The following is a 26,762-nucleotide window of genomic DNA, read 5'->3' as shown; positions in this document are numbered from 1 at the left end:
AATCATCTGGCCTTTGTTCAGTGGGTACTGACTTGCCCTGGGGTACACCATAATTGAAAAGAAATCACACCTGGTACCCTGTCAACAAGTTATATTCCTGGGAGCAAGCTTGAATACAACTTTCCAGATGGCTTTCTTCATGCCAGAGAAACGGATTCATTTGACAACCTACTTCAAACAAGTGGCCACACAAACCCAGTTATCTGCAAGGCAAATACTGCAAGCCTTGGGGTTCGTGGCTTCCTGCATTCTTCTAATTCCATATGCAAGGCTGCATATGAGGAAACTGCAATGGTATCTCAAAAGCCTATGGTGTCAACATTCACAGGATCTAGAAGCAATGATTCCTATCATATCTTGCCTATGCCTAGAGTTCCTTTGGTGGGCAGAGGCCTGCCACCAAAACAGGGGACTGCCATTCACACTACCCCCTGCTGCCTAAACCTTAACAACAGACGCATCAGACTATGTATGGTGGGGCCCACCTGGCAGGGAAGTGCATTCAGGGCAAATGGAACCCAAGTCAAATGCACCTGCATATCAATCAAAAAGAAATGTTAGCTGTGCAGAATGCTCTCACAGCCTTCAAGGACCACATTCTTCCAGGACAGTTAATGATAAAGACGGACAACACCACTGTATGTGGTACATAAACAAGCAGGGGGGTGCACATTCTTACCCACTCTGCAGACTAGCCATGGCATTGTGGAACACAGCCCTGAGCTATCAAGTACATTTACAAGCTCAATTCCTGCCAGGAAAACTAAATACACTGGCAGACAAACTAAGCAGAAACCTCATGGACCCACACAAGTGGAAACTGAAACCAAGGATTTTCAACATGTTGACAAGCAAATGGGGGAGCCCAGATATAGACCTGTTTGCCTCCCCCCAAAACTATCAGTTGGACACATTTTAGGACTCAACACAAACAAGCTTGGAAAGTGGATGCTCTGTCCTTCAGCTGGAAAAAACAGTTTATGCCTTTCCTCCTCTGCCTCTGCTCTCCAAAGTACTACTAAAGACAAACTAAGGACTATTTTGATTGCACCAGACTGGCCACGCCAACACTGGTACCCCCTCTTGCGCATTGTCACTGTGGGCCCCATGGCACCTGCCTCAGACTCCTACTCTATTGTCTCAGCAGGAGAACCAAATTCTGCACCCTCAACTTCAAACACTGAATCTAGCAGCCTGGCTAATTACATAATTTCTCCTTTACCATCCCTCAGTAAAGCTATGATTGATATAATTTTAGAGGCAAGGAGGCCTAGTACCAGAAAGTCTTACGCTGAAAAATGGAAAAGATTCTGTGCCTGGAACCAATCTCAAGGGATGAGCACAACAGTGCCCAATTTACCACAGATTTTACAATACGTAACTGAGATGCTTCATAAGGGCCTGGCTTTCTCCTCCATCAAAATTCACGCGTCAGCAATCTCAGCTCATTATAACACAGAACCACCCCTCTTCTCTCATCCACTTCTTAAGCAGTTCCTCAGAGGGGCCAAAAATCTACGACCACCCAGGAGAGCTCCACCTCCAGCCTGGGACCTCAACTTGGTATTGGAAAAGCTCACTCTTCCTCCTTTCGAGCCAGCTGCCACTGCGGACTTAAAATTCCTTTCTTGGAAAACAGCTTTCCTTTTAGTAATTACTTCAGCAAGAAGGGTATCTGAATTACAGGCTGTCATGGCAGTGGAGCCTTTCATCATCTTTCATGCGGACAGGGTGTCCCTCAGGACCAATCCCTCCTTCATGCCCAAGGTGGTATCCAGTGTGGCCCTTAATCAGTCCATACATTTGCCAACCTTCTTTCCTAATCCACAGAACAAAGGGGAATGGATTCTGCACTCCTTAGACGTGCACAGACAACTTAGATCATACTTGGACAGAACTAAACCTCAAAGGAAATCTGATCAACTGGCATTTGCTGCAGGGGCAGAGGGGAAGGCTATTTCAAAGCAAACCATTTCCAAATGGATCGGCCATTGCATTCATTTCTGCTACAAACACCATGGAAAACCTATCCCACAGGGGATCAGACCCCACTCTACCAGGGCTGCATCTACCTCTGCAGCCTTTCTCAGAGGCATCCCTACCAGGGACATCCTAGAAGCTGCTTCCTGGAGTTCTGTACATACTTTCACCAAGCATTACCATCTGCCAATTTTCTCTAAATCTAGAGCTGCCTGTGCCACTGCAGTCTTGCAGGGCCTTTTAGCTGGTCCTAATTCTATTTAAATTCTGCCTCCCATCCTTAGCTTTAGGAATCTACCCAAAAGTGATGACTGCAACAGTGAAACATGACGAACATAGTACAGTTGTGTACACTTACCATGAATGTAATGTTCAAGTTTATTCACTGTTGCAGTCCTTGTTACCTTCCCTCCAGACCCTTCTTTTTTTGGATATACCTCTACTTTCCTTTGCTATCTTCAAAAGCTTTTTGGTGTATTTGCTTTTTTGTTGGAGGTATTACCTTGTATATTTATAGATTTAATTGCTTCCCATTAAGGGGGCACCTGACATCTGGGGCAAGAAAAACTGATGTAATGGCATTGGCTGCATGTTTTATACCCCTGATGACCTGACGTCATGGAAGAAGGGACAGCAACTGACGCAGGACCCAAGACTTTGTTAATCAGGCCGACTGAGGGCTACTGCAAGCAGATAACCCAAAAGTGATGACTGCAACAGTGTATACACAAGAACATCTACATTTATGGTAAGTGTACACAACTGTACTTTCTTCGTGTTTTACTGTTGCAGTCATCACCTGTGGATTATCCTTGCTGTGGTAGCCCTCGGCCGTCCCAAATACCAGAGTCAATGTTTTTTCTGCGTCAGCTGCTGTCACTTGTAGACTTCAGGTCATCAGTGCTATAAAGCAAGGCAGCTGACGCCATTACATCAGTCTTTCTTGCTGTGGAGCCCGTAGCAGAAGCAGTTCACAAGTGTGCTGGTCGGTTGTTACCAGAGCTCGGATTATAGCAGAAAATGTCTAAAGCTAATTACCCCGTTGGGGATCCTTTTTTCTTGCACTAACCAATGTCCGAAAAAGTTAACAATTGTCTTGCCTGTGGAAAGCAGATCCCACACCGAGACTTTCATTCATACTGCGTCACTTGTTTCGGCCCAGACCACAACCTCTCCCATTGCTGGTTCTGTGCCCGCTTTAACGCGAGAACAATTTGTATTTGCTCTTATTGTAAACAGGTATTTTCGTCCTTTGTCTTCACAAATGGTGTCCATCAGCCAACAATCCGTAGACATTCCGAAAAAATGTAGGGATAAAGATTGAGGCAGACTGCACAAGGCTAAGCCTTCCGACGACTCTACCGCTAAGCAGGTTGTCATTTCTCTGGAATTCAGTGAGGTGCTTTCACAGCTCCTGATGCCCAATACGATATCTATGCAGGCTTCTACCAAGGCCCTTTTGGAGCCAGTCCAGAGGGGCCAGTTTCTCACAACCTTCTGTCCCACTTATCCTGGACTATCTAGTGGAGTTGCTCAATAGTGGCCTCTCCTTCTCTTCTGTTAAAATCCATGCCTCAGCCATTTCAGCTCATTTTGATATAGACTAGCCCCTGTTCTCGCATTCTTTGATTAAACAATTCCTCAGGGAGGCTTCTAATGTCAGACCTCCCAGAAGGTCACCCATGCCAGCCTGGGACCTGAATTATGTTTTGGAAAAACTAACCTTACCACCCTTCGAACCTGCTGCTTCAGCAGAACTGAAATACCTCTCCTGGAAGACTGCTTTTTTACTAGCCATCACCTCAGCCAGAAGGGTTTCGGAACTTCAGGCACTTATGGCCATTGAGCCCTTCATCCTTTTCCACGCAGACAGGGTCTCCCTTAGGACTAACCCCTCCTTTATGTCCAAGATGGTGTCTAATGTGAATCTCAACCAGGCCATTCATCTGCCCACCTTTTTCCCTAACCCTCAAAACAAGGGGGAAATAATTCTGCACTCACTAGATGTGCACAGACAGCACAGATACTACCTGGACCGTACTAAAACCTTTAGGAAAATGGACCAACTTCTTGTCAGCTTTGCCCCAGAGGCAGAGGGGAAGCCCATTTCCAAGCAATCCATTTTCAAATGGATATCACACTGTATCCATTTCTGCTACAGATTATGTGGGGAAACCATCCCCTAAGTCAGTTCGTACCCATTCCACTTGAGCAGCCTCCACTTCCACAGTATTCCTCAGAGGAGTTCTCACTAGGGAGATCTTGGAAGCTGCTACCTGGACCTCTGTCCATACTTTTACAAAGCATTACCACCTTCCTCTATTCTCTAAGGCTAGGGCAGGGTTTGCCTCTGCAGTTCCACAGGGCTTGCTTACCCATACCTAGGTCTCTAACTAATCCTTCCACCCCTCTCCTCAGCTTTGGGAATCCTCTCACAGGTGATGACTGCAAGAGTGAAACACGAAGAACATAGTACAGTTGTGTACACTTACCATAAATGTATATATTTGACTGTATTCACTGTTGCAGTCCTGGTTTCCCTCCCTCCTTCCCCCTTATATTCTCTTTCCTTAGGGAGACATAAGCTTCTTAGGGTGGTTTTTAACCACCAGGACCACTTTGCCATATTTCCTTGGGCTTTTGACTGGTTAGGGCAAGACAAACTGATGTAATGGCGTCAGCTGATTTGCTTTATAGCACTGACAACCTGACATCACTCTACAAGTGACAGCAGCTGACGCAGAAAAACATTGACTCTGGTATTTGGGCCAGCCGAGGGCTACCACAGCAGGGATAACCCACAGGTGATGGCTGCAACAGTGAATACACTTGAACATCTACATTTGTGGTGAGTGTACACAACTGTACTTTTCTGATATCCTTTGTAAATACACAGCAGATTGTCGAGGCTTCAGGTATAGTAAACCTAAATTTCTTAAAATCATATTTCAATTTGTGTTTAAAAGGAGCATTGTTAGTATCATTATTTTTTATAGCATAAAGATGTTCTTTCACTCTTTTTTGCAGACTTCTCTCGGTCATACCTGTATAGAAACAATCACAGTCTGAGCAAACTATCCCCTCGGTGTTACAATCATAAACTCCTGTAATAGGTATAGTCATGTCTTAATGAGTTAAATACAAAAGGAGCCCTTCCGAAATGAACCTGCAAACAGAACAATAACCACATTTATACATTCCCTTCATTTTGTTAGACGTAGTCTTCTGACACGGGACTTTAGTGGTATCATTCTGCAACATCCTGTTAATATTAAAATTATTCCTATAAACAGACTCTGGGGTATCACTAACCAAATGGAATTGCTCAGTGTTCCCTTCAGTAATTTTCCAGTTTGTTTTAATAATGTTACATATATCAAAGTAATCAACTGTCATATCGCAACAACAAGCAGTAACATGTTGCTTATTGGAAACAACATAATTATTCGTGATGAAAGGGGGAAAATCAGTAGCTTTCCTTTTGGGGGCACCTGACATTTGGGGCAAGAAAAACTGAAGAAAATGGCATTGGCTGCATCTTTTATACCCCTGGCACACTGACGTCAAGGAAGAGGCGACAGCAACCGACGCCGGACGAAGACTTTGGAATTCAGGCCGACTGCGGGTAGCCTGCCAGCAGGATAACCCAAGTGTAATGACTGCAACAGTGAATACACTCGAACATCTACATTTATGGTAGGTACATGACTGTACTTTTCATACATTCTCCCTCCATAAATGCTGGTTTCATACGTTCTCCTTCCATAAATGCTGGTTTCATACGTTCTCCCTCCATAAATGCTGGTTTCATACGTTCTCCCTCCATAAATGCTGGTTTCATACGTTCTCCCTCCATAAATGCTGGTTTCATACATTCTCCCTCCATAAATACTGGTTTCATACATTCTCCCTCCGTAAATGCTGGTTTCACACAGCTCGTCAGTGGCCCAGGTGTATCCTTTTCCTCCACCTACCTCCTCCCCATTGTTCTCACACCATCCTTTGATCTGGTCTGTAATTCACTGGATCCTTTCCCTCTGTTTTGTTAGCATATGTGATCAGAAGGACACTTAAACCTTCATCACAGAGCACCCAGTTTCATTGCCTAGTATTGGTAATGTCTGTTAATTCCCAACCTACGTCATAACTGAACAAATTAATTATTATGTCTGCACCAACACTTTAGTACTACATGTGACCTCAGTCCATCTCTCTTTCTGTCTCCCTCCCTCCCATTCCTGTGTTAATTATTACATTTGCCTCACCTCTGTCTCTGTTTATTCCCCCATCCAGTAGTCCATCTCACTCTTTCTTTTTCTTTTGCATTCTTTTTCATTTTTGCTCCTCTGCTAGACCTGCTTGATGGCTGCACCACCTTTACCAGTTTGGCCGTCTTGCTTTGTCAGGGATAAGAGCCAGGCATCCTTGGGCTAGTTGATCCATTCATTCCTGCCCAAGATATTTAATTAGCATATTCCTTCCACTAGTGTCAGGTAGTAGAGAAGAACAGCTTTTAGGTTCAGTAGAGTGGCCAGTCCTCTGCCTTGGAGCTCCCCCTCGTAGCCACTGCACTGTTTTCAAAGATGGTGTTTGCTTGGCAAGCCTGTGCTTAGCTGGTGTAACACCTAGTGCTTCCTTTAGGTGTCACCCCAAGCAAGAGCCTGCTCCCTCCCCTCAGAATGGGTAAGCTAACAGTGGTCACCACTTCATCCACCCTGGCCCTGCTGGTTTAGCATCTGAACTGCTAATCAAACTCTGGTTGTTTAGGCTATAGTCAGGGTTTCACCTACCTGTGCCACAGAGGCAGGTCCCTTCGAGTTTCCTGTATCACACCTGGTACCATTTCTACCCATACCTTAGTGCATCTTTTCCTGTCTGGTCCTACAGCCATGATATGGTTTCCCCAGATTAACATTTCTTTACCCTCTTTCTCCTTTAATTCCATGTCTCAGATTCTTTTTCTCCCCCTTACACCTGTTTTTTTTCCTGTATGGTCTACACACCTTTATTGCTCTCAGGCCTACCATCTACCCATTCCAGCTATGCTAGTGACCATTTTTTCCTCTAAGTCCGATGAGTGGTGATCACCTGGAATTTCTCATCCAAGTGGCCATCAGGGCATTTTTTTTATTAACCTAATACTTCCATTGGCAACTGACCTGCTTTCTTTTTGAAGTGAGGGCCTGCTGTGCTTTCAGTGGTATGTGTGTGCTTCCCCACACATGCAATGAAAGCTGCTATGGGAATGCAGATTTTTTTACCAAGTACATATCTATGGTTCCTATACTGTATGATATCCCACTTTCATCATAAGTTGCTGACACTGCAGTGGACTGGACCGCTACCACCCCTCCCCTGGTTGGGTGACCCAGTGTTGGCCACTAACTGACACCCTCCATCACCAGCTCTGGCATTACTCATATTGCTAGCCAGTCTTGGGTTGCCTGGACTTCAGTCAGAACCTTATCCGTCTGTACTTGGGGTGAGATTCCTTTATCCTTGATTTCCTTGTTTGTGGTATAGATGTCAAACCCTTCAACTTGGCCAGACCGTCTTCATCCAGTGTTCAACCCAGTTGTGCTTTAACAAATTTCCCCTCTCTAGTACGCTTTGTCTCCTTCTTGTTCCCCATACAGTTTCCTGCTTATATACCTGTAGCTTCCCTAGCCTGGGAATGCACTGTAACAAGTGCATTTTATCTGCACATTTCTCCTAAATTTTCCATTCATACCTTCACCTGTATCACTTTCCCTTACCTCCACACACATCCATTTTCTCTTTAAACCTTCTGGTTATCCGTCTGCACAATTTCCCTTTCTCTAGCAGCTGTCTCCACAGACTATTGCTTCCTCACCTGACTTCTGTTTTCCTGGTTCCCTCCATACTCCCCATTATGTGCAGTTTTGACTTCATCCTTTTAAATGTCCCAGAAGGCTGTGTGAACACTGCATCTTCACATCCCACTGTTGAACTGTCACTTTGCAACCATGCTATGTTTTTGTTGTCCCTTTCTTCATAGTCATCTCAACAGTTAATCTAGATTATGGAAGTATCACTGTTGCTTTGAAGTGGTGCATTTTTTCCCAATCTGTCCCCAGGCAGGTGGTCATTAGTAACATCAGCGGAGCAGGTGGTCACTGGTAACATCAACTTCAGGCTTCCTTGTTTGTTGTTCCCTCAGCAGTGCTGTGAATTGTACATCTGAAATTTGGTGGGAGACCTAATGCTCAGTAACATACTCCAGAAATCACTGCAGGACCTCTCTCTCCAAGGCCGTGGACCATGGCTGCCCATTTGAAAAAGAATGTCATACTTGCTGCAAATATCAGCACTTACTTTACAGGCCACTGTTACACACACAGTTTAGAATTTCAGACATGTGGCTGCTGTCAACCCAAGGCCACCTGTTCCTATAGAACACAGCTACAGAAATAATTCAGGATTTCCCAGTGCACTCAGCATAAGAGTATATGCACAGTTCAGCAATTGTCTCAGAGCAGCATTCCACACTGACCACTGCCATATACTTCAGTCATTTTGGGAGTTCTTGCACACTACTGTTGTCAGCCTAAAACAGCATGACATACTAAATTTTGGGGGTACCCTGACAGCTGCTGTGTACTGCCGTCAATTTCAGGGTTCGTACCTGCAGAGATGTCAGCTAAAAAAGCAGGATGCACTGAACAAGCTCTCACTGTAGCTTTCATTGGATTGCACAGCTTTGGACCCAAAGCAGCCTAACCCAGTCAAGCACTGCTGTGTAGGCTGTCCAGAATTTCAGATGTACCACAGCTGCTGACCTAAAACATCTTGAACCCACGAAGTACTGCTGCATATTGTGATCAGGTTATTTAGCTGTCTGTGAGGTTCTGTTGTAGAATTTGTCATTGTGTATTATGATTAGTTATCACATTTACATTTGTCATTGTATGTTTCATCTCCTAGGTGGCAGGGGAGTACAAATATCACCCAGAATGCTTTGTGTGCATTAGCTGCGGCGTGATAATTGAAGACGGACAGCCATATGCACTGGTACAACGCTCCAAACTTTACTGGTAAGTGCATCCCTGTTTCTTGTCTTCTCTGCTGTTTGTGCAGGCTCTGGCCCTGCAGTGAGTAACGGCTGAAAGTTGTAATGCTGTTCGTCTGCTGAACTGTCTACTGCTGCAAGCATAAAGAACAAAAATAATGTACTATAGCAATGTTTTGCCAGTGTTTTTCCTATTGTAAGCAAAAAAAAAAAGATGTGAAGTTGTTCAATCTCGCCGTTCATTCATCACTGATGGGTTCGGAGCCGATCCTCGGCTCCGACATGGCCGACTAGCAAGCTCAAAGTTCTCCAGTAGCTCGAGACCCCATCCCTTATCCCATAATGCAGTGCTGGAATTACCTCAGATCTAGTTTGCCGCGGCACAGATTTCTTGGTTTCCAGCTTGGGAGTTTTTCAACTTTCAGCAAGTTATATTTTTTCTTTTTTATATACTCTTGTTCTATTCTTAGTAGCAGATATACTAGATAGTAAATAGTAGGCTTTTCTGTGTTTTTACCCCTTTCCTCAGTATTTCTATCTTGCCTTCGGCCTTTTGGCCTTAGGATTAGTGTTTAGTTAGTGATCCCCTTTGGGACTATTGTTTTGGATCTCTTATTACTGTTTGTAGTTATTTAGTTGTTAATGCCCCTTTTGAGCTGTGTGTATGTTTGTGTGAGTTATTTAGTTTAAAACAGCTCTTAGTTAATCGGTGTGCTTGAGTTGTGTAATGTCTGAAGATAAGGACAAGCATCCAAAGTCTGGGTTTAAAAAGTGCCCAAACTGTGGACAGAAAATGGCAGTCACAGATGCCCATGTGCAGTGTGTTTACTGCTTGGGTGAGGTACAGCTGCAAGAATCTTGCAGCATGTGTCATTCCTTTTCCACAAGAATGTTAGCTGAAAGGAAGAGGAAATTGATTGATAGGGGTATCATTAAACACCCCTTTTCTGAGGCATTGTCTGACCAGGATGGAGCCAGTAAATCATCTAAATCTTCCAAGTCTTCCACTGATTCTAGATCCAAGAAAGGAAAGAGATCAGAGAGTGTCGTGACTTCGGCTCCGCTGCCTTTGGAGCCGACAGTGTGCTCTTTTCAGAACCGGGACACTGCTTTGGAACCATTTGCCGAAAAAGCTCCTTCCATATTGTTCCAGTCGGCTCCATCTGTCCACTCTTCCAGGTCCTCTGTCAGCCTATCTGATCTGGATATGGACTGGATGGTTCAGAAACTCTTAAAGGCGCCAGGCCTAGTTAAATTGCTGTCGGCTCAGACACAACCATCAGAGCCGAAGACCACTACCTTTGAATTGTCTGCTCCTCCTCCGAGCCATATCGAACCTTTGGAGCCGGAGGAGGCCGACCTAATGATTGTGGATCCCTTAGAGCCGACACCAGCTCCAGTGTCGTCGGCTCCATCTGCTCGGACGTTCTCGGTGCCGACCGGGGACTCTAGGAGCCGACACTCTCCGGTCGGTCCGAGGAGGATAGCCGCACCAACTTGTCAGTGCCAACTCTTCTTCTCGGGGCCTCGGCTTGTGTGAGCTCAGCTCCTACCTCGGGCTCGGTGCGGGTGGAGATCGCAGCTCCATCGGAGCCATCGACTCCTTCTCATCGGAGCCGAGGTGCATTCGATGCCATGAGGCGAGTGTTGTCTCCCAAGACTTCCTCATCTCAAGGTCTGGCCTCTTTTTCCCCTAAAGTGCCTGTGTCTGTTTCTGTTTCCTCCGGTCCTCCCAAGCATAGAGACCCAGAGCCTCAGGTAGCCCGACAGGGTGCTCCCTGCTCTTCTGAGACCTCTCCAGAAGTTCCTCCTGAAGAGGTTCCCAGGAAGAGATTATACAAGAGGAGGCATTTGGACTCCCCCCAGGAGTCTATCACATCGGACACCAACCTGGATGAATCAGAAGGGTCCCCCAGATCCCCCTCTGAGGACATCTCCTTTGCAGAGATTCTTGAAATCCTTCGGCAGAGGGGTGATTGGCAGTCCAAGAGCCCTACTGAGGACGAGTTGGTTCACCTGAAGGCATCTGGGTCTCAACCTTCCACCTCTTGGGTATCTCCGCCCTACGATGAGCTTATGGATCTGGTCTCTCATAGGGCATGGGAGTCTCCAGAATCTATAGAACCTGTTCCTCGGAGGCCTAATAAGTTTATTTCAGCCCCTGTGGATAAGTCCTTTTTGACCAAGGGAGTCCCTGTTGATACCATGGTGTTGGCGGCAGCCACCAAAAAGGAAATGTCTAAGACTTCCTCATCTATCCATCCTCCTAATAGAGAATCTGGTATCATGGATAGATATGGGAAACGCATGTTCAGCGACTTTCTCACTCAGATCGCTGAACTACTTGACACATTTTACCAGACTGCAGAGAGATCTCCTTAAGGAGTTGGGAGATGCTGTTCAGGGTGCTGTAGCTTTGAGTGTATCCGATAAGATTGCCACTCATCTCTCTACCCTCAATTCGATAGTCAACTCGTCCATGCGTCTCATATCATATGCAGCTGATGGTTCGAGTAGAGCCACGGGTACAGGAATCGCTCTCCATAGGCATGCCTCCGTAGGCATGCCTGGATGCGACTCTATTCCTTTGCGGAACCTTTCAAGTCTTCTTTTACTAATACACCATTTGACGGCTCATCTTTGGGCCAAAGGTGAAGGAGACTTTGACCAGGTGTGAGCAAGAAGGAAAGACTCTGTCTGCCGTTGGAGTCTGTTTTTCCACCCCCACTCGACCCTTTCCCAAAGGTCAGAGGTGAGGAAAGATGTGGTTCTGGAAAGCCCAAGGAGCCTTTCAAGACACACGTGGAGAGCCCCCCTACAGAGGCAGAGGAGGGGGTTTCAATGGAAGATGCTGCCCTCATGGCAGAGGGGGTCTGCAACACCAGGGCGACAGAGATCACTTCTCTGGTCAATCCTACCAGCACTCCTGAAGGGAGGCCTGGCTGTCCTACCTTGGAGGCAGTCGGGGGTCGCTTATCTTTGTACTCCAAAGCCTGGCTAAATTTAACAAACGACACTTGGGTATGAAGTATCATTTCCAGAGGGTATTTCATACCATTCTCCACCCAGCCTCTTCCCGTCAAAAAAATCCCATACGTTCCACCCAGTCACTTGGGACAAGCAGCAATAGAGGTACGCCGATTGCTAGAAAAAGAGTCATCCAGCCAGTCCCAGCAGACCAGACAGGATTCGGAACTTACTCAAGGTTCTTTTTGGTTCCAAAAAAAAACAGGGACTGGAGACCCATTTTGGATTTCAGCAGACTCAACCAATTTGTGAGAAAAGAGAAGTTCCGAATGGTCACGCTACAGTCCATACTCCACTTGTTGGGGAAGGACAATTAGATGTGCTCGATCGAGCTCAAGGATGCACACTACCACATAAAGATGGCCAGACCATTCAGAGATCACCTGCATTCCCGGCTGGGAGCCAGTCATTATCAATTCCGAGCTCTGCCCTTTGGTCTCACTACAGCCCCCAGAGTGTTCACCAAGTACATGGCAGTAGTCACGGCTCACCTGAGGCGTCTAGGATTCCAGGTGTTTCCGTATTTAGACGATTGGCTCCCTACCTCCACCACCAGGCATCAACTTCTTCAAGCGAGAGAGGCTACTCTGACACTCTGCAATCAGCTAGGCATTACAGTCAACTTTGAAAAGTCTGCCTTGTTGCCATCGCAGCATATTGTTTTTATAGGGACAGAACTAGACACGTCAACCACCACTCTCTGCCTTCCGCCAGAAAGAATCTCTATTCTTTGCCAACACATCATGTCCCTAATATCAAAAAACCGAGCATCAGCAGCAGAAAGTTCTAGGATTGATGGCAGCAGCTATTCTAGCAATCCCCTTAGCAAGGATGCATATGAGAATCCTTCAATGGCTTCTATTCACGCAATGGTCTTACCAAGAACTTCCAATGAGTCACATGATCCTGATAAATTCCTGCAAGAAGGATCTTCAGTGGTGGTTGACATCTCTTCATGTCACAATAGGACATCCTTTCATGCTTCCCCCTCCAGTTGCCACTGTGACCACGGACACTTCTCTGATAGGGTGCAGGGGGGGCTATTTCAGGGAAAGACTGCCCAAGGCACATGGACAGATCAAGAATCACATCTGCATATCAATGTCCTGGAGATGAGAGCAGTACTTCTAGTGTTGCAATACTTTCAGGACTCTCTTCCTCTAGGGACAATTGCAATACAGACAGACAGCATGTCAGTGGTCTGGTATCTAAACAAACAAGGCGGGACCAAGTCTTATCCCCTTTGCCGAGAAGCCCTCAGAATGTGGCAGTGGGCACTGTCATCCCAGCGCTTTCTGTTGGCAAAGCACATCCCGGGCAAATCCAACGTAATAGCAGACAGACTGAGCAGAGCAATCTTGTTGCCCCATGAATGGTCCCTCAAACAAGAGATTGTGGACAGGATCTTCCGCAAATGGGGCCAGCCTTCCTGCGACCTATTTGCCAGTCACATCAACAACAAATGCAGAAGCTATTTTACCCTAATTCCCATGCCAGGTCACTCCCCGAGGGATGCTCTTGTCCATGATTGGTCCCTGGGTCTCCTCTATGCATTTCCACCAATTCCCCTGATATCCAAATTCTTAGAGAAAGCAAAGTCGCTGGGATGGACAATCATCCTCATAGCTCCTCATTGGTCTTGACAGATTTGGTTCTCGTTTCTTTATCATCATATTCTGGAAGATCCATGGATCCTGAACCCAGTTCCGGACTGGATGACACATCCATCAGGGGATCTTCACCCATCATTGCAGACACTGAAGCTAACCGCTTGGCTGCTCCAATTTCCCGCATAGCCAGGCTCTATAATCTTTCCCATGACACACTCAGATTTTGTTGCCTTCCCACAAACCTTCCACCAGAAAACTGTATTGTAATAAGTGGAAGAGATTTTCCATTTGGGCTTCTTCCCACAACATTGACCCTTGTCAAGTGCCATTGTCTTCTGTCTTACAATTCTTGACAGAAATCTTCAACAAAGGAGCACCGGCAGCTATGGTACGAGTTACAATTAGCTGCTATATCTAATTTCCATCTAGGAATTGATGGCTTGAATATTATGGCTCACCAGTTGTCTAAGGCTTTTCTAAAAGGTTCGTATCACACAAGGACTCCAGTGAAGACACCTTATTCCCCCTGGAATTTGAATTTTTTTGTTATCTCGTATCATTCTTCCTCCTTTTGAGCCTGCATCATCCTGTGAACTAAAATTCTTGTCATGGAAAACTATCTTCTTAGTAGCCATCACTTCAGCCCATAGAGTGTCAGAGCTCCAAGTCCTTTCCATCAAGCCCCCTTACATGGTCTTCAGTACTGACAAAGTATCTCTCAGAACTAATCCATCCTTTCTGCCCAAAGTATGTTCTGAGGTTAACATTAATCAAGTCATTGAGTTGCCTGTTTCAAATTGGAATATATGTTGCATAAACTCTATATTCATAGACAACTTAGATTTTATTTGGACAGACTCAAAGACGTTAGGAAGTCAGATCAGCTCTTTATGTCCTTTTCTGAGACCAGGAAAGGTAAACCAGTTGCTAAAACAACCCTGTCTAAGTGGCTGTTGGATTGCATCACCTATACATATGCTTGTCATAATATGCCATTGTCTAGTAAGGTAAAGGCTCATTCAACCAGAGCAGTTTCTACCTCGTCAGCCTTTCAAACCAAATTGCCTTTGGATAACATCTGGGCAGCAGCCACCTGGCCTAAACCTCACACTTTTATAACTCATTACAAAGTGGATAAGGCCTCCAGGGACAGGGCTTCATTTGGATCTACAGTTCTGAAGAGTGTACTTCTGTGAGCCACCCAAGATCAGGGTGCTAGGGATGCTACCCATCAGTGATGAATGAATGGCGAGATTGAACAACTTCACATAAAGAAGTTATGTACTCACCATAACGTTCCGTGTGAGTTGTTCCATCTTGCCTTCATTTTCACGTCCCTCCCTCCTTCCCCCTCCTGGCTGACAGTTGACCTAGAGGCTGTCTTCATCCTGGTTTTTTCAATGTGTATTCATTCTTAGGCAGAATAATTATTGTACTATTATATGGTATGCAGCAAACAAGATCTGAGGTAATTCCAGCAGTGCATTATGGGATAAGGGGTGGGGTCTCGAGCTACTGGAGAACTTTGAGCTTGCTAGTCGACCGTGTCAGAGCCGAGGATCGGCTTCGAACCCATCAGTGATGAATGAAGGTGAGATGGAACAACTCACATGGAACGTTATGGTGAGTACATAACTTTTTTTCTGTACCATTCCAGGGAAACCTATCCAGCTCTGCAGAAATGTAACAACAAAAAAGTAGTTATTTTTATCTGAAATTCATGTATTGCTTCATGAATGGCTAAGCAAAATGTGGTGACTTGTTGAATTGTACAGTGTTGATTTGCTTAGAAATACAAACTGCTCTAGGTTTTAGTTGTGCCATTCCAAAGAGTAGTAGGTTGCTTGTGCTGTAACTCCATAGGCAGACCAGAGGGACAGAGCAAAACTTCCCAGGTTAATGAGTTCTAAAGCTGGTGCTGTGGCATATTTAGAACTGAATCTGCCTTGCCAGCATTGTTTGCCGGAGCTTTTCTGCTTTCTGCTGCATCACATAATCTAACTTGAATTAATAACGGAACATTATGTTGAAATGCTGCTCAGGCATAGTGAAATAAGCCCACTTCTCATACCAGTTTTTTATTTCAGTCCTTTGACACTTGGTTCTGTAAATGATAGTTATTTTGGAATTAGTTATTTCAAACAGTGGAACAGTAATGCTTCTTAGAGAACTGGAATTTATTGTGGCTCAAGAAGCCATGAAAAGTAGCTGTGTAATCACACCAGAACAGCTCTTCAGCTGCATTACAGGTCGTTGGAACTGGCCTCTAGCTGTAGCTGATAGGGTGTATCTCTCCAGAACCCGGATGTAGCGTGAACTGCCCTGCAGCTGGAGCAGACACATACCCAGAGCACTGCTGACTAGTGCACACAGTCAGGTGCTGTGCTGTACAGCAGGAAGTTACAAGTAAGTTAAGTTTTTTTTTTGTAACTTTTCCAAAGACATCTCCCTGTACTATAAAATAAATTCCTTAGAAGGTGAAGCAGACGTTATAAGGAAACTGCCTAATTTGTGAGAGTTCTTTTTTTGTTTTAATTGGCTTGTTATGTGCAATAGATAACATCATACATTCCAGCATGAAAATGCGATGGATTTGAATAATAAAGGGAAGTTATAGACCTCTTAAATTTTTATTACCATTAGGAGGGGATCTCAGACTAAATTAAAAATCACATTATTTCAAGCACATAGGTGTTCAGTATGTGTGTCCACAGGGAACAGATGGTAAGTCAGACAAATGTCGATGGTTCCTTTTGGCAAGGCACTTAATAAATTTCGGAAGCACCTATTTAAGACGGAGTATACCTAGACAAAAATCCCCTAAAACTACTGAGGGAAACTGGGGGAGGGAAGCAGCAGGTAATTTCACAAGCTGAACGGAAGGTTGGGTAGAATATTCATTGTTTCTCTCTTTGTGAAAGGCACAGGAATGCCTGACTTCTTAACATTGTCAGGTGTACAAAAATAGCACAATATGATTTGAACAGGTTCTGTTGAATACATGCCATGCTGTAACAGCTGATCCCTGCTTATCTTGCTTCATGAAATCATCACAGTGGGTTCAGGTTCAGGATGGACAATAACAGTCAAATAAATAAGTAAGCAAGCAAGCATAACTGTTGTCAAAGTTAGTACAAGTAATCTGTTCCTATGTCTGGTTATTTCATAATTCAAGTTACATTAGGTGACTTTTGAAATGGCTGTATCTGCCCACTTACTGGGATAGTGTCTGATGTCCTTCTATTCTCACATTCCAGTCTTCATAACTGTAGGGAGGTTGCTGCTTGCAGCACCGGATATCCGGCCAGTATACCAAAGTCTTAGGAGCAGGGGTACTTGCTACATTGCTTGCCAGGACCATAAACCGATGTTTGCTACAAAAGTGATGTCTGCATGTACCCCCTTCAGAACATTTCTGCCGCAGTGATCTACAGACCTCTGATCGCCAGCTCCAGGAATCAGTTCATTCATTTGTTTCACCCTTCTGATACAGATAAGTACCCTTTTGGGGGTTTTGTTAGCTTCTTATTCCTTTTCAGATGTACATGTCAGCTAGGAAGGGGAAGTGTGTTTGTGGAAGACAAATTCCACATAAGGACATGCATGATAAATGCTTATTCTGTTTAGGTGAAGACCGCAACCATACATGTTGCGTTATTTGCAAGTCATTTGTACCTAAAATGCTTCACAGCCATCTGGCTGCCTTAAAGCTTTATTTAGAATACCAGTGGCTCCAGTGTCTAGTGTTAGGCATGGAGGGTGAGGAAGATACCTCCGACAAGCCACCTCAGAAGAAGGCCAAGAAAGTTAGGCCTGATGCCCATGCTGCATCTCAGGAGTCCATTGAGACTCTCGAGGCAGATGTTAGCCCAGGGTCTCATCAGACGCCCATATCACGGCTAGAATTGGGAACCATGGTGGAAGCCCATTTGGTGGAAATGCAGAGTATGTCCGCTGAGGTTGATCAGCCATCAGCCCCTGATGGTGAAGGGGAAGCATGGCTCGGGACGTCTGAGGGGCCTACTATACCCATTCCATCCTCCCAGATGTTGGCCTCTAAGTGACACATCCTACTTCTCTGAAGTGGAAACAGAAATTAAAACATAGGGAACATAGAGAAGCTGAACCAGCTCCTGGATGGGAAGCTTTTTCCCAAAATCTGTTCAGGGCCTTCCAGGCCCTCCAGTCTCGGGTACCTCTACCAACCCCTGCAGGCCTTAGAGGATTCAGCAGAAGAACTTTCATCATCTGATGAATCATGTACCTATTGCTCCCAGATAGAATCCCCTAGGACTTCATTACCCCTGAGGAGGACTGTATCAGTTCTGAATGTCCAGGAGAAGAATTCTTTATGACACCATTTTCCTAATGAGAGAACATTTTAAGTGGCAGGCCTCAGATGTCTCTGAAACAAAAAAGAGATACTTTGAATTCTTGCAGATTGACCAACCCTCTCCATCTGCAGTCCATCTCCTGCTTCCAGCATTACATGATGCCTTTCTGACTGCATCCCAGACCCTTGACTCTCAGCCCCCACCTTCTAAATGTCCAGATAGATTTTGTAAAGTTCCCCAGGATACACAGCTCTTATTCAAGACCCCCCCCCATGCAGACCTTGCTGTCATTGCAGTGTCAGCAGATAAATCATCCAGACAGCTGCCCTCCATCTCTATTTCCCACTGACAAGGACAGCAAATTTATGGATACACTAGGGAAGAAGGTGTATACTTCTCCCACTCTAGCCATCAGAGCCCTAAACTGTCAAACTCACATGGCTAGGTTTGTTTTAGATATCCTGTCAAAAGCCTCTGCACTGATTCCAGATGTGCCAGACTCTCCTGCTAAGTCACAACTCTCTGCCCTGCTCTGTACTGCCTCTCAGGTGACCAGGCAGTCCATAAAGTGTAGTTATGATGCAGTAGAGGCATCCTCCAAATCTGCAGCCTCAGGTTCTGTCCTGAGAAGATATTCTTGGGCGAGGTTACAGCCCCTTCCTGTGGATGTCCACACCATATTGCTAAATGCATCTCTTGATAATTGGCCATTTTTGGTGCAGTCTCTGCAGAGCTCCTTAAATCTCTACAGGAAAAGGGCAAGAAGCTGCAAAATTTAAAGGTCTTGTTATTCTCTCCAATTCCTAGGTATCATAGGAACTACCCTCAAAGGACCACTTTTGTTAGGAGGTAATCATCTCACTCCAGTGCCCCACAGGCTAAAGGACGGAAGCAACCTAGGAGACACTCCACTCCTAAACAACCTTCCACCTCAGCTCCAACTTCCTTTCGGAGGCAGCCTGACCAGGACAGAGCCCCTCCACTGTGACTCAAAACCGGTACTCAACTCCATTCCCTTACCTCTCTGCCTCACACTTTCCCTACCCTCCTGGCTGAAAATTATCTTAGAGGTTTGGGTCCTTTCTATCATCCAGAAGGGATACTTTATGACTTGCTGGACACTACATCCCTTTTAGGGGACATTCTAACTGCCTACAAGTCAGCTTCATCTCTTCCCCCCAATTCTGGATCAGCTCCAAGCTCATGGCACCATAGAAAGAGTACCTCCAGAACAAAGAAGGGGTTTTACTCCAGGATGTTTTTGGTTCCAGGAAAAGGTGGCTCTTGAAGGCCAATTCTAGATTTGTCTGTACTCAATCTATTCCTCAAGGTTCCTACCTTCAAAATGGTCACCTTGCATCACGTCCTACCTCTCATCCCTCACCAAGCCACCATGGTATACCTGGCTCTGAAGAATGTTTTCCTTCATATTCCTATTCACCCCAGCTACAGGAAGTTCCTATGATTTTCCATGGGTTCCTTGCATTTTCAATTTTCTGCATTGCCATTTGGGCTTTCCACAGCCCCCAGAATATTCACAAAGTACCTAGCTCCTGTTATTGCCCACTGCAGAGTGCAGGGCATTCAAATATATCCATACCTAGATGCCCGCTTGATACTTCACCAGGATTGCCACACCCTCCGTCACCACTTAGGCATGGTGTCCAACACCCTGGCAAAACTAGGGTTCACTGTGAACCAGGAAAACTCTTACATGACACCCACTCAGGACCTGGTTTTCTTGGGGTGAAGGATAATAACAGACTAGATGGCAATCTTCATTCCTATCCAGAAGGTGGAAGCCATCACACATTACCTCCAAACACTCCTCTCTCTCCAAACATTATCAACCAGGGAATTCCTGAGGGTCCTAGGCCACATGGCATCCTTGATACCCATGCTACCCTTAGCAAGGCTGCAAATGAGAAAATTTCAGTGGGTGCTGAGGAGTCTGTTTAACCAACATTCACTCCCCCACTACTTCTATACCTCTCCTCCCATGCCCGAAAAAAGAGCTGCAATGGTGGATTGCAGCCATATGCCTCAACCAGGGCATATCTTTGCAGATTCCCCTACCCTCACAACAAGTCTTCACAGATGCTTCAGATCTGGTTTGGGGAGCAGTCCTGCAAAACCACAACAAACAAAACAAAATTCAGGGAGAGTGGTCCTCCCCCAGACAAAGGGACCACATCAGTATCAAAGAGATGAGGGCCCTTCTCCTAGCCTTGCAAACCCTCCATTCAGTTCTCCTACCAGTCACCTTAAAAGTTGTAGCAGGCAATATGACTGTCCTGTGGTATATCAACAAGCAGGAGGGGACAAGGTACTATCAGCTCTGCAGCTGGACAATGCAGATTTAGTCCCTGGCAGAAGAATTGCACATTCACCTGTATGCAGTGTACATTCCTTCAGCAGAGAATGTGATGACGGACACTCTCAGCAGAACCTCTGCACCCCCCCCATGAATGGATGCTTCACAGGGAAGTGTTTTTGGAGCTCATTCACAAGTGGGGTATTCCTCAGGCAGATCTGTTTGCCTCCTCCCAGAAAAGGCAGATTCTTATTTCGCACAAGGGATCCACATCCACAGGTGTGGAGGGTGGACTCCTTCTTTTTTTCTTGGGCGGGGATGTATATTTATGCCTTTCCCTCTTCACACTGATTCAGAAAGTCCTTCTGAAGATTCAGAAGGACAAACCAAAAATCTGCTGGAGACTCCCTTTTGGCCAAGGCAGCATTGGTTTCCCCTTCTTCACCTACTAGCCAAGGGCAATTACCACAGGTTACCCCACCGATTCGACCTACTCACACAAGACATGGGGTTGCTCATACACCCTCAGGTACTCAACTTCAGACTCATTCTATGGATGATAGAGTTCTGATCCCCATCAGGCACCTATGTTCAGAGGACGTACTCACGGTTTTGCAGGGGACCAGGAAACTTTGTACCAAAGTGGAAAAGCTTCTCCAGGTGGTGTCAAAAGAAAAACCAGGACCCTTTACTCATTCCTGTACCCATGGCCCTCTCTTACTTGTGTGAGCTTCTACATTCAGGACTGACATACTCTTCTGTTAAGGTACACTTGTTATCTATTTCCGCCTCTCTCCCTTTGGTTCCTCCGTTGCCATCCAGATTAGAGGTAAAACTATTCTTAAAAGGGGTCCTCCATATCAGAACCCCTCAAAAACCAATGCTGCCTTCATGTGACCTTAATTTTGCCCTTGAAAAACTCTCATTACCTCCATTTGAACCAGCTAACTCAGCATCTCTGAAACTATGTGCTTGGAAAACAGTACTTCTGGTAGCCCTCACATCCGCCAGTAGGGTCTCTGAAATCCAAGGCTTGATGGCCAAACCTCCTTTACCTCATCTTCCATAAGGACAAGGTGTCCCTCAGGGCTAACCCCTCATTCATGCCTAAAGTGGTTAATGAATTGTCCTTGAATCAAGCCATTAACCTCCCTGTTTTTTTCCCTCAACCTCAAAATTCATCTGAAAGAACCATACATTCCTTGGATGTTCATAGGCAGCTTAGGTATTACCTGGACAAGACCAAATCCATTGGAAAGTCTAACCAGCTGTTTGTCTCCTTTCACCCAAGAGCCTTGGGGAAGGCAATCTTTTTTCAGACTATATCATCATGGGTTTCTAAAGCTATCTCTGCCTGCTATTCCTTTCATGGAAAGGTTTTAACTACCAACATGAAAGTGCATTCTATTAGGGCAGCTGCATCTTCTGCAGCCTTTTTTCAGGGGAGTGGATTACGCTTCCATACTGGAAGTGGACACCTGGTCCTCAGTTTATACCTTTACCAAGCATTACAAGCTAGACTTGGTCTCCAGAGCCAGAACTTGGTTTGCTAGGTCAATTTTACAGGGTCTCTTAGACCAGGCCCCCTCTACCTACCTCCCAGGCTCATACCTAAAGCTTGGGTACTCTCCCTACAGTTATGAATACTGCAACTTGAGAATAGAAGGACATAGAATAATTGTGTAAGAACTTACCATAACCTTAAGTGTCCTTCGCTTCCATGTTGCAGTATTCAGCACCCCCAACTCCCTCTTGCTATGTTTTGCCCATCTCGAGTGACTTCCATACCTTCTCTCCATCCAAACAGGACACTCTAACAGGCATATACATTTATTGGGTTCTTTTGGCCCGGTGGCATATGTGGGTCTGAAAAGCTTCCTTTCCTTACTCACTAGGGGTACTACTGTACGCGGCAGTCATTTCTGAAGGGCATATGTGCAGACGTCACTTTTATAGCAGACATCGGTTTATGGCCCCCTGACAAGCAATGTAGCACTTACCCCTGCTCCTAAGACTTTAGTATACTGGCCAGATGTCTGGTACTGCAAACAGCAACCTCCCTACAGTTTTGAATAGTGCAACATGGAAGAGAAGGACATCTAAGGTTATGGTAAGCTCTTACACAACCATTCTTATAGTAAGTTCTTACACATCTATTCTTATGGTCAGTTCTTACACAACCATTCTTATGGTAAGTTCTTACACAACCATTCTTATGGTAAGTTCTTACACAACCATTCTTATGGTAAGTTCTTACACAACCATTCTTATGGTAAGTTCTTACACAACCATTCTTATGGTAAGTTCTTACACATCTATTCTTATGGTAAGTTCTTACACAACCATTCTTATGGTAAGTTCTTACACATCTATTCTTATGGTCAGTTCTTACACAACCATTCTTATGGTCAGTTCTTACACAGCCATTCTTATGGTAAGTTCTTACACAACCATTCTTATAGTAAGTTCTTACACATCTATTCTTATGGTCAGTTCTTACACAACCATTCTTATGGTCAGGTCTTACACAGCTATTCTTATGGTAAGTTCTTACACAACCATTCTTATGGTCAGTTCTTACACAGCTATTCTTATGGTAAGTTCTTACACAACCATTGTTATGGTCAGTTCTTACACAACCATTCTTTATCCTGGTGCCATTCACATTAGTACCAGCAACAACATGAGCGTGCATGACAGTCTAATGTGCATAGACCTTCAGTGTTTACCTTTGCTTGTTGAATGACTTCTGTCATTATATGTTTGTAGAAGATATGTATAGAATACGTAAGATGAAGTCCTGTCAAAACCAATCCTGCACCTTGGTTAACTCAAAACACAGCTTATGAGGAAAAGGGAGGGAGAGAGAGTCTGTAAGCACTGGCACCTGAACTGGACACCTTCCAGAACTACAGAACTCTATGAAATTAAGTCAGAACCTTGGGGGGGAAAAAGAAAAAAAAAAAAACAATTCAGTTTTACTTTACAAGATGACCAAAATCAAACCCAAAGGTTTTCTGGGCATCATTAAACATGTCCTAAACTCTAGCTAACAAAGCCAACCTAACCCAATAGCTAGTGACTCTGACTGTAATATAGCCTGCTCTTTTAACTTCTACTTCATCACCACTATTGCTTGTCTCCTTCAAAGCATTCCTTACTCAGTTTTATTCCAGTTTCACTGACTACTGTTTTCTTTTTCTGGATCTAGTAGGAAGAGCATAGAACCCAACTTAACCACAACCTTCAAAAAACAACTCTTTACACCAACTACTTTAGCAGCTGACAGCCAAATTCAGTAAACTTACTGCATATGTTGTAGGAGTCTCGATCTCCATAATCACTAGGTCCATAGCTGAATCCCACCTTCTCAAAATCTGGAAGTAAGTTACATATTACTTCTACATAAAGATGGCAGTTCTTGATAACTTCAGGTCTATCACTGTACTACCCCCATTATCAAAGATAAAAAGAATTTAAAAAAAAGATATTGGAAAAAATGTAATCACTCCCAGTTACTTTAGTAGCTTTTAGTCCAAAGCATACTTTCTAGTTCCTGGCATGATTTTTGCTCTAACCACAACAGAAGAACTGCCTTAATAACTTTCCCAAATACCACCAACCTAGATTAATAATAATCGTTTGGGTTCTGTCACTTTTCTTGATCTGTGAAAGGGATCTGACACATTTTCTCATTCTAAGCTACTCCATAATCTCAGCATTCCCAACCTCTCTAGTAACACGATCAAATGTTTCCATCTCTACCTACTTAACAGAATACAGTTTGTCATGTGACAAACATATACTCTTCCTTTCTTCTTGTTAACATTGGCGTCCCTCAAGGCTCTGTACTGGGCCCATTGCTGTTTAATACATTTGTCAGTGGTCTGCATACTGCTTCTGACCCCTCTTCACTTATTCAGCATGCGGACGACTCCAACCTTGTTTGCCCTTCCCCATCTATTAATGAATTGCAAGCCAAAACCCAGAAATCCTACTTCTCAGTCAAAGTCTGGCTATAAAAACATGACCTAATACTCAGTGCTAAAAGGACAAAAGTCATGCTTTTCCTACCTAGATCCAGTCCTGTCATACATATTGATATTCCCATTACCTCTTCCAACAACATTATCCTGAATATTGTCTCAAATACCAAACTTCTTGGAGTTACCCAGGATAAAAAAAGTAACATTTTACTTCCACATAGCTAGTGCCATTAAACAAGTCATCCAAATTTATTTGCCTTAAACAGAATCAAACTCTTTATCTTTGAACAAATCTGAAAGGCAAAAGCCAGTGCTCACCTCCTACGCAGTCTGTTTACTGTCCCAATCTATATTAATCTTTATACTACCCAACAACAAAGACTAGAGCAAGGCGACAACAAAATAACAACTTGTGCCTCCATCTCACTAGCAGAACTCACCACTCCTTTGCTGTATGTAAAAACAACTCAACAGAATTTCCCAGCTGTCTTCAGTACACCTATCTGAAGTTAGCCCACTCTGATCTGCACCAGCCACTCAAATGTCCTTCCCTAACCTCACTGATGGAGTGGTACTGTCCCACAAGACAACTCCACTCTAAAGACAAATACCGTGCCTAGCAAGCTAAGGCTTCAGATGAACATGGTGAGGCCTTGTATTCATGCTGTGTGGTCAAACTCTGGAACCAGATGCCTTCTACCCTCAGACAGTATCAGACTCAAAAACCGTTTCAATAGAAATCTTCACACTCATCTTCTTAACTCTGAAGTCATCCCCTGCTGTTCCTCTCCTGGTTAATCGTTTGATCCCCTTACTGTTTCTTTTTCTCAAACTGCTGTCTCTCCTTTCTTTAGTGAGTCTAGAATTTTGCTCTTTTCGTAACTGTTGTTATGACCCTTTAACAACTTCTTCTCTATGATCTTGATCATGCAGAATAACAATGCGACCCCTTCTCACCCACTTTTACACTCAGTTTTGTAGATTTTTACACTTTGTAGTATTTTGAATTGATGAACTCTTGATCTCTTTCTGTTCTTGTACTCTAACCAACTGCTTCCATCTTCACTGTGATCCCTCCCTTTTTTCAGTTTTTTCTTTGACACTTACTACATGCAGTTCTCACCTAGACACCTAGTCTATGATAAATCTGTAGTCACTATGCTTCAGATATTGTTTGTAGTCACAAAGTGTCTGCTATAATCTCTCTGTCTAAGTTTTTCTCTCACTAAATATATTTTTTAGAGTTTTTTTCACCAGGCCTCCACTAAAAAGGGGTCTTGCATGACCCAGCTGGACCTTTCCAGTAACTAAATACAAATAAAATAAATGTAAATAATACAGCAGCAACAAAAATACTTGCTCATTACTATAGATTACTGCCTTTTATTCCCACCACATACACAAATATTTATTTATTTGTCTTTGTTTACTGGGAGTGTCTGACTGGGCATTGAACCCTTTTTTTCCTGCAGAGGCCTGGGAGAAAACCTCCAGAGTTACAGTAATCAGTGAAATAAGAGTCATAAAGTTATACATGAAACAGTCATAAAACAAGTACATTTCTCTGTGGTATGAAGTACAAGCACAAAAAGTACTAATTCACTTAAAGGTGGCTTAGAAAAAATCTCTCATTTACACTCTAAAGAAGCTAGACAAGACATTGCCATTCATTGTGTGCTACCAAGGCTTGAATACTTACTGCCTGTAGTCACCTCAGACTATGGATGTTTTGCAGATCAGAAAAAAAGTAAGACTTTATCAGTCACAGCCCATATAATTAGAACCACTCCCTAGCTGTTAACAAATCAAACTGACCCCTGCTGTCAGCTAGGGTATCCTTCTTAACACTTTGACATTTAAATTAAATAATCATAATTACTGCCGCCGTTCAGAAATAATTCTTACCCTGTAAGACACCAAGATGAAAATGTACAGTGTCGATTACCTTATGCCCTAGTTTTAGCTGAAAACGCTTTCAAAAATTGCTCCTTCACCTTGGAGCAAAAGTCCCCAAATTACCTGGTGTCTGTCTACGTTTAAAATTCTACTTGGAAATCACCTCCAGGAAAAGCACAGATGCATCTGCTTTGACACTCCAGAATAAAGAGAAATATAACACTTTTGACTGAAAATAGTGCTTACTAATGATAAGCAACCAATCTTTAAACAGTAACATTCAAACATTTGCAATGTGTACATATGTTGTGAATGGAAGCATATACTAAAACATAACCTATCCTACTGTTAATGTCTCCGGTTGACTTGTAACATAGTCTGTATGATACACCTGCTTACTAACCCCTAATAACTTTAATGTGCTACACCTGTATGTTTAGTTAGTGTATGAATTCTGGTATCATCCCTTAATGATTATATTCAGATACATGACAGGCCGAACTACTCAAATATTGTTACATTCTTTCTCTAAAGTTACCTTCTTCTACAAATCCAAATAAACACGCTCTCATTTCCTGTGAACTT

At 44.1% G+C, this 26,762-nt stretch overlaps 1 protein-coding gene across 1 annotated transcript in view; it reads left to right on the top strand.

The window, feature by feature from the left end:
- The window catches only part of LIMK2 (LIM domain kinase 2), a 1,082,830-nt gene that overhangs the window by 527,932 nt on the left and 528,136 nt on the right, over positions 1–26,762 (top strand). Inside the window, exon 4 of the mRNA XM_044068821.1 lies at positions 8,926–9,035. Coding sequence (XP_043924756.1) covers positions 8,926–9,035 — 110 coding nt within the window. The remainder of the gene's footprint in view (positions 1–8,925; positions 9,036–26,762) is intronic.

The sequence above is a fragment of the Protopterus annectens genome, chromosome 4.part0, assembly GCF_019279795.1.
Source record: "Protopterus annectens isolate FY-2018-M chromosome 4.part0, PAN1.0, whole genome shotgun sequence".
NCBI lineage: Eukaryota > Metazoa > Chordata > Ceratodontiformes > Protopteridae > Protopterus > Protopterus annectens.
This window is presented reverse-complemented; position numbering and strand designations above follow the sequence as displayed.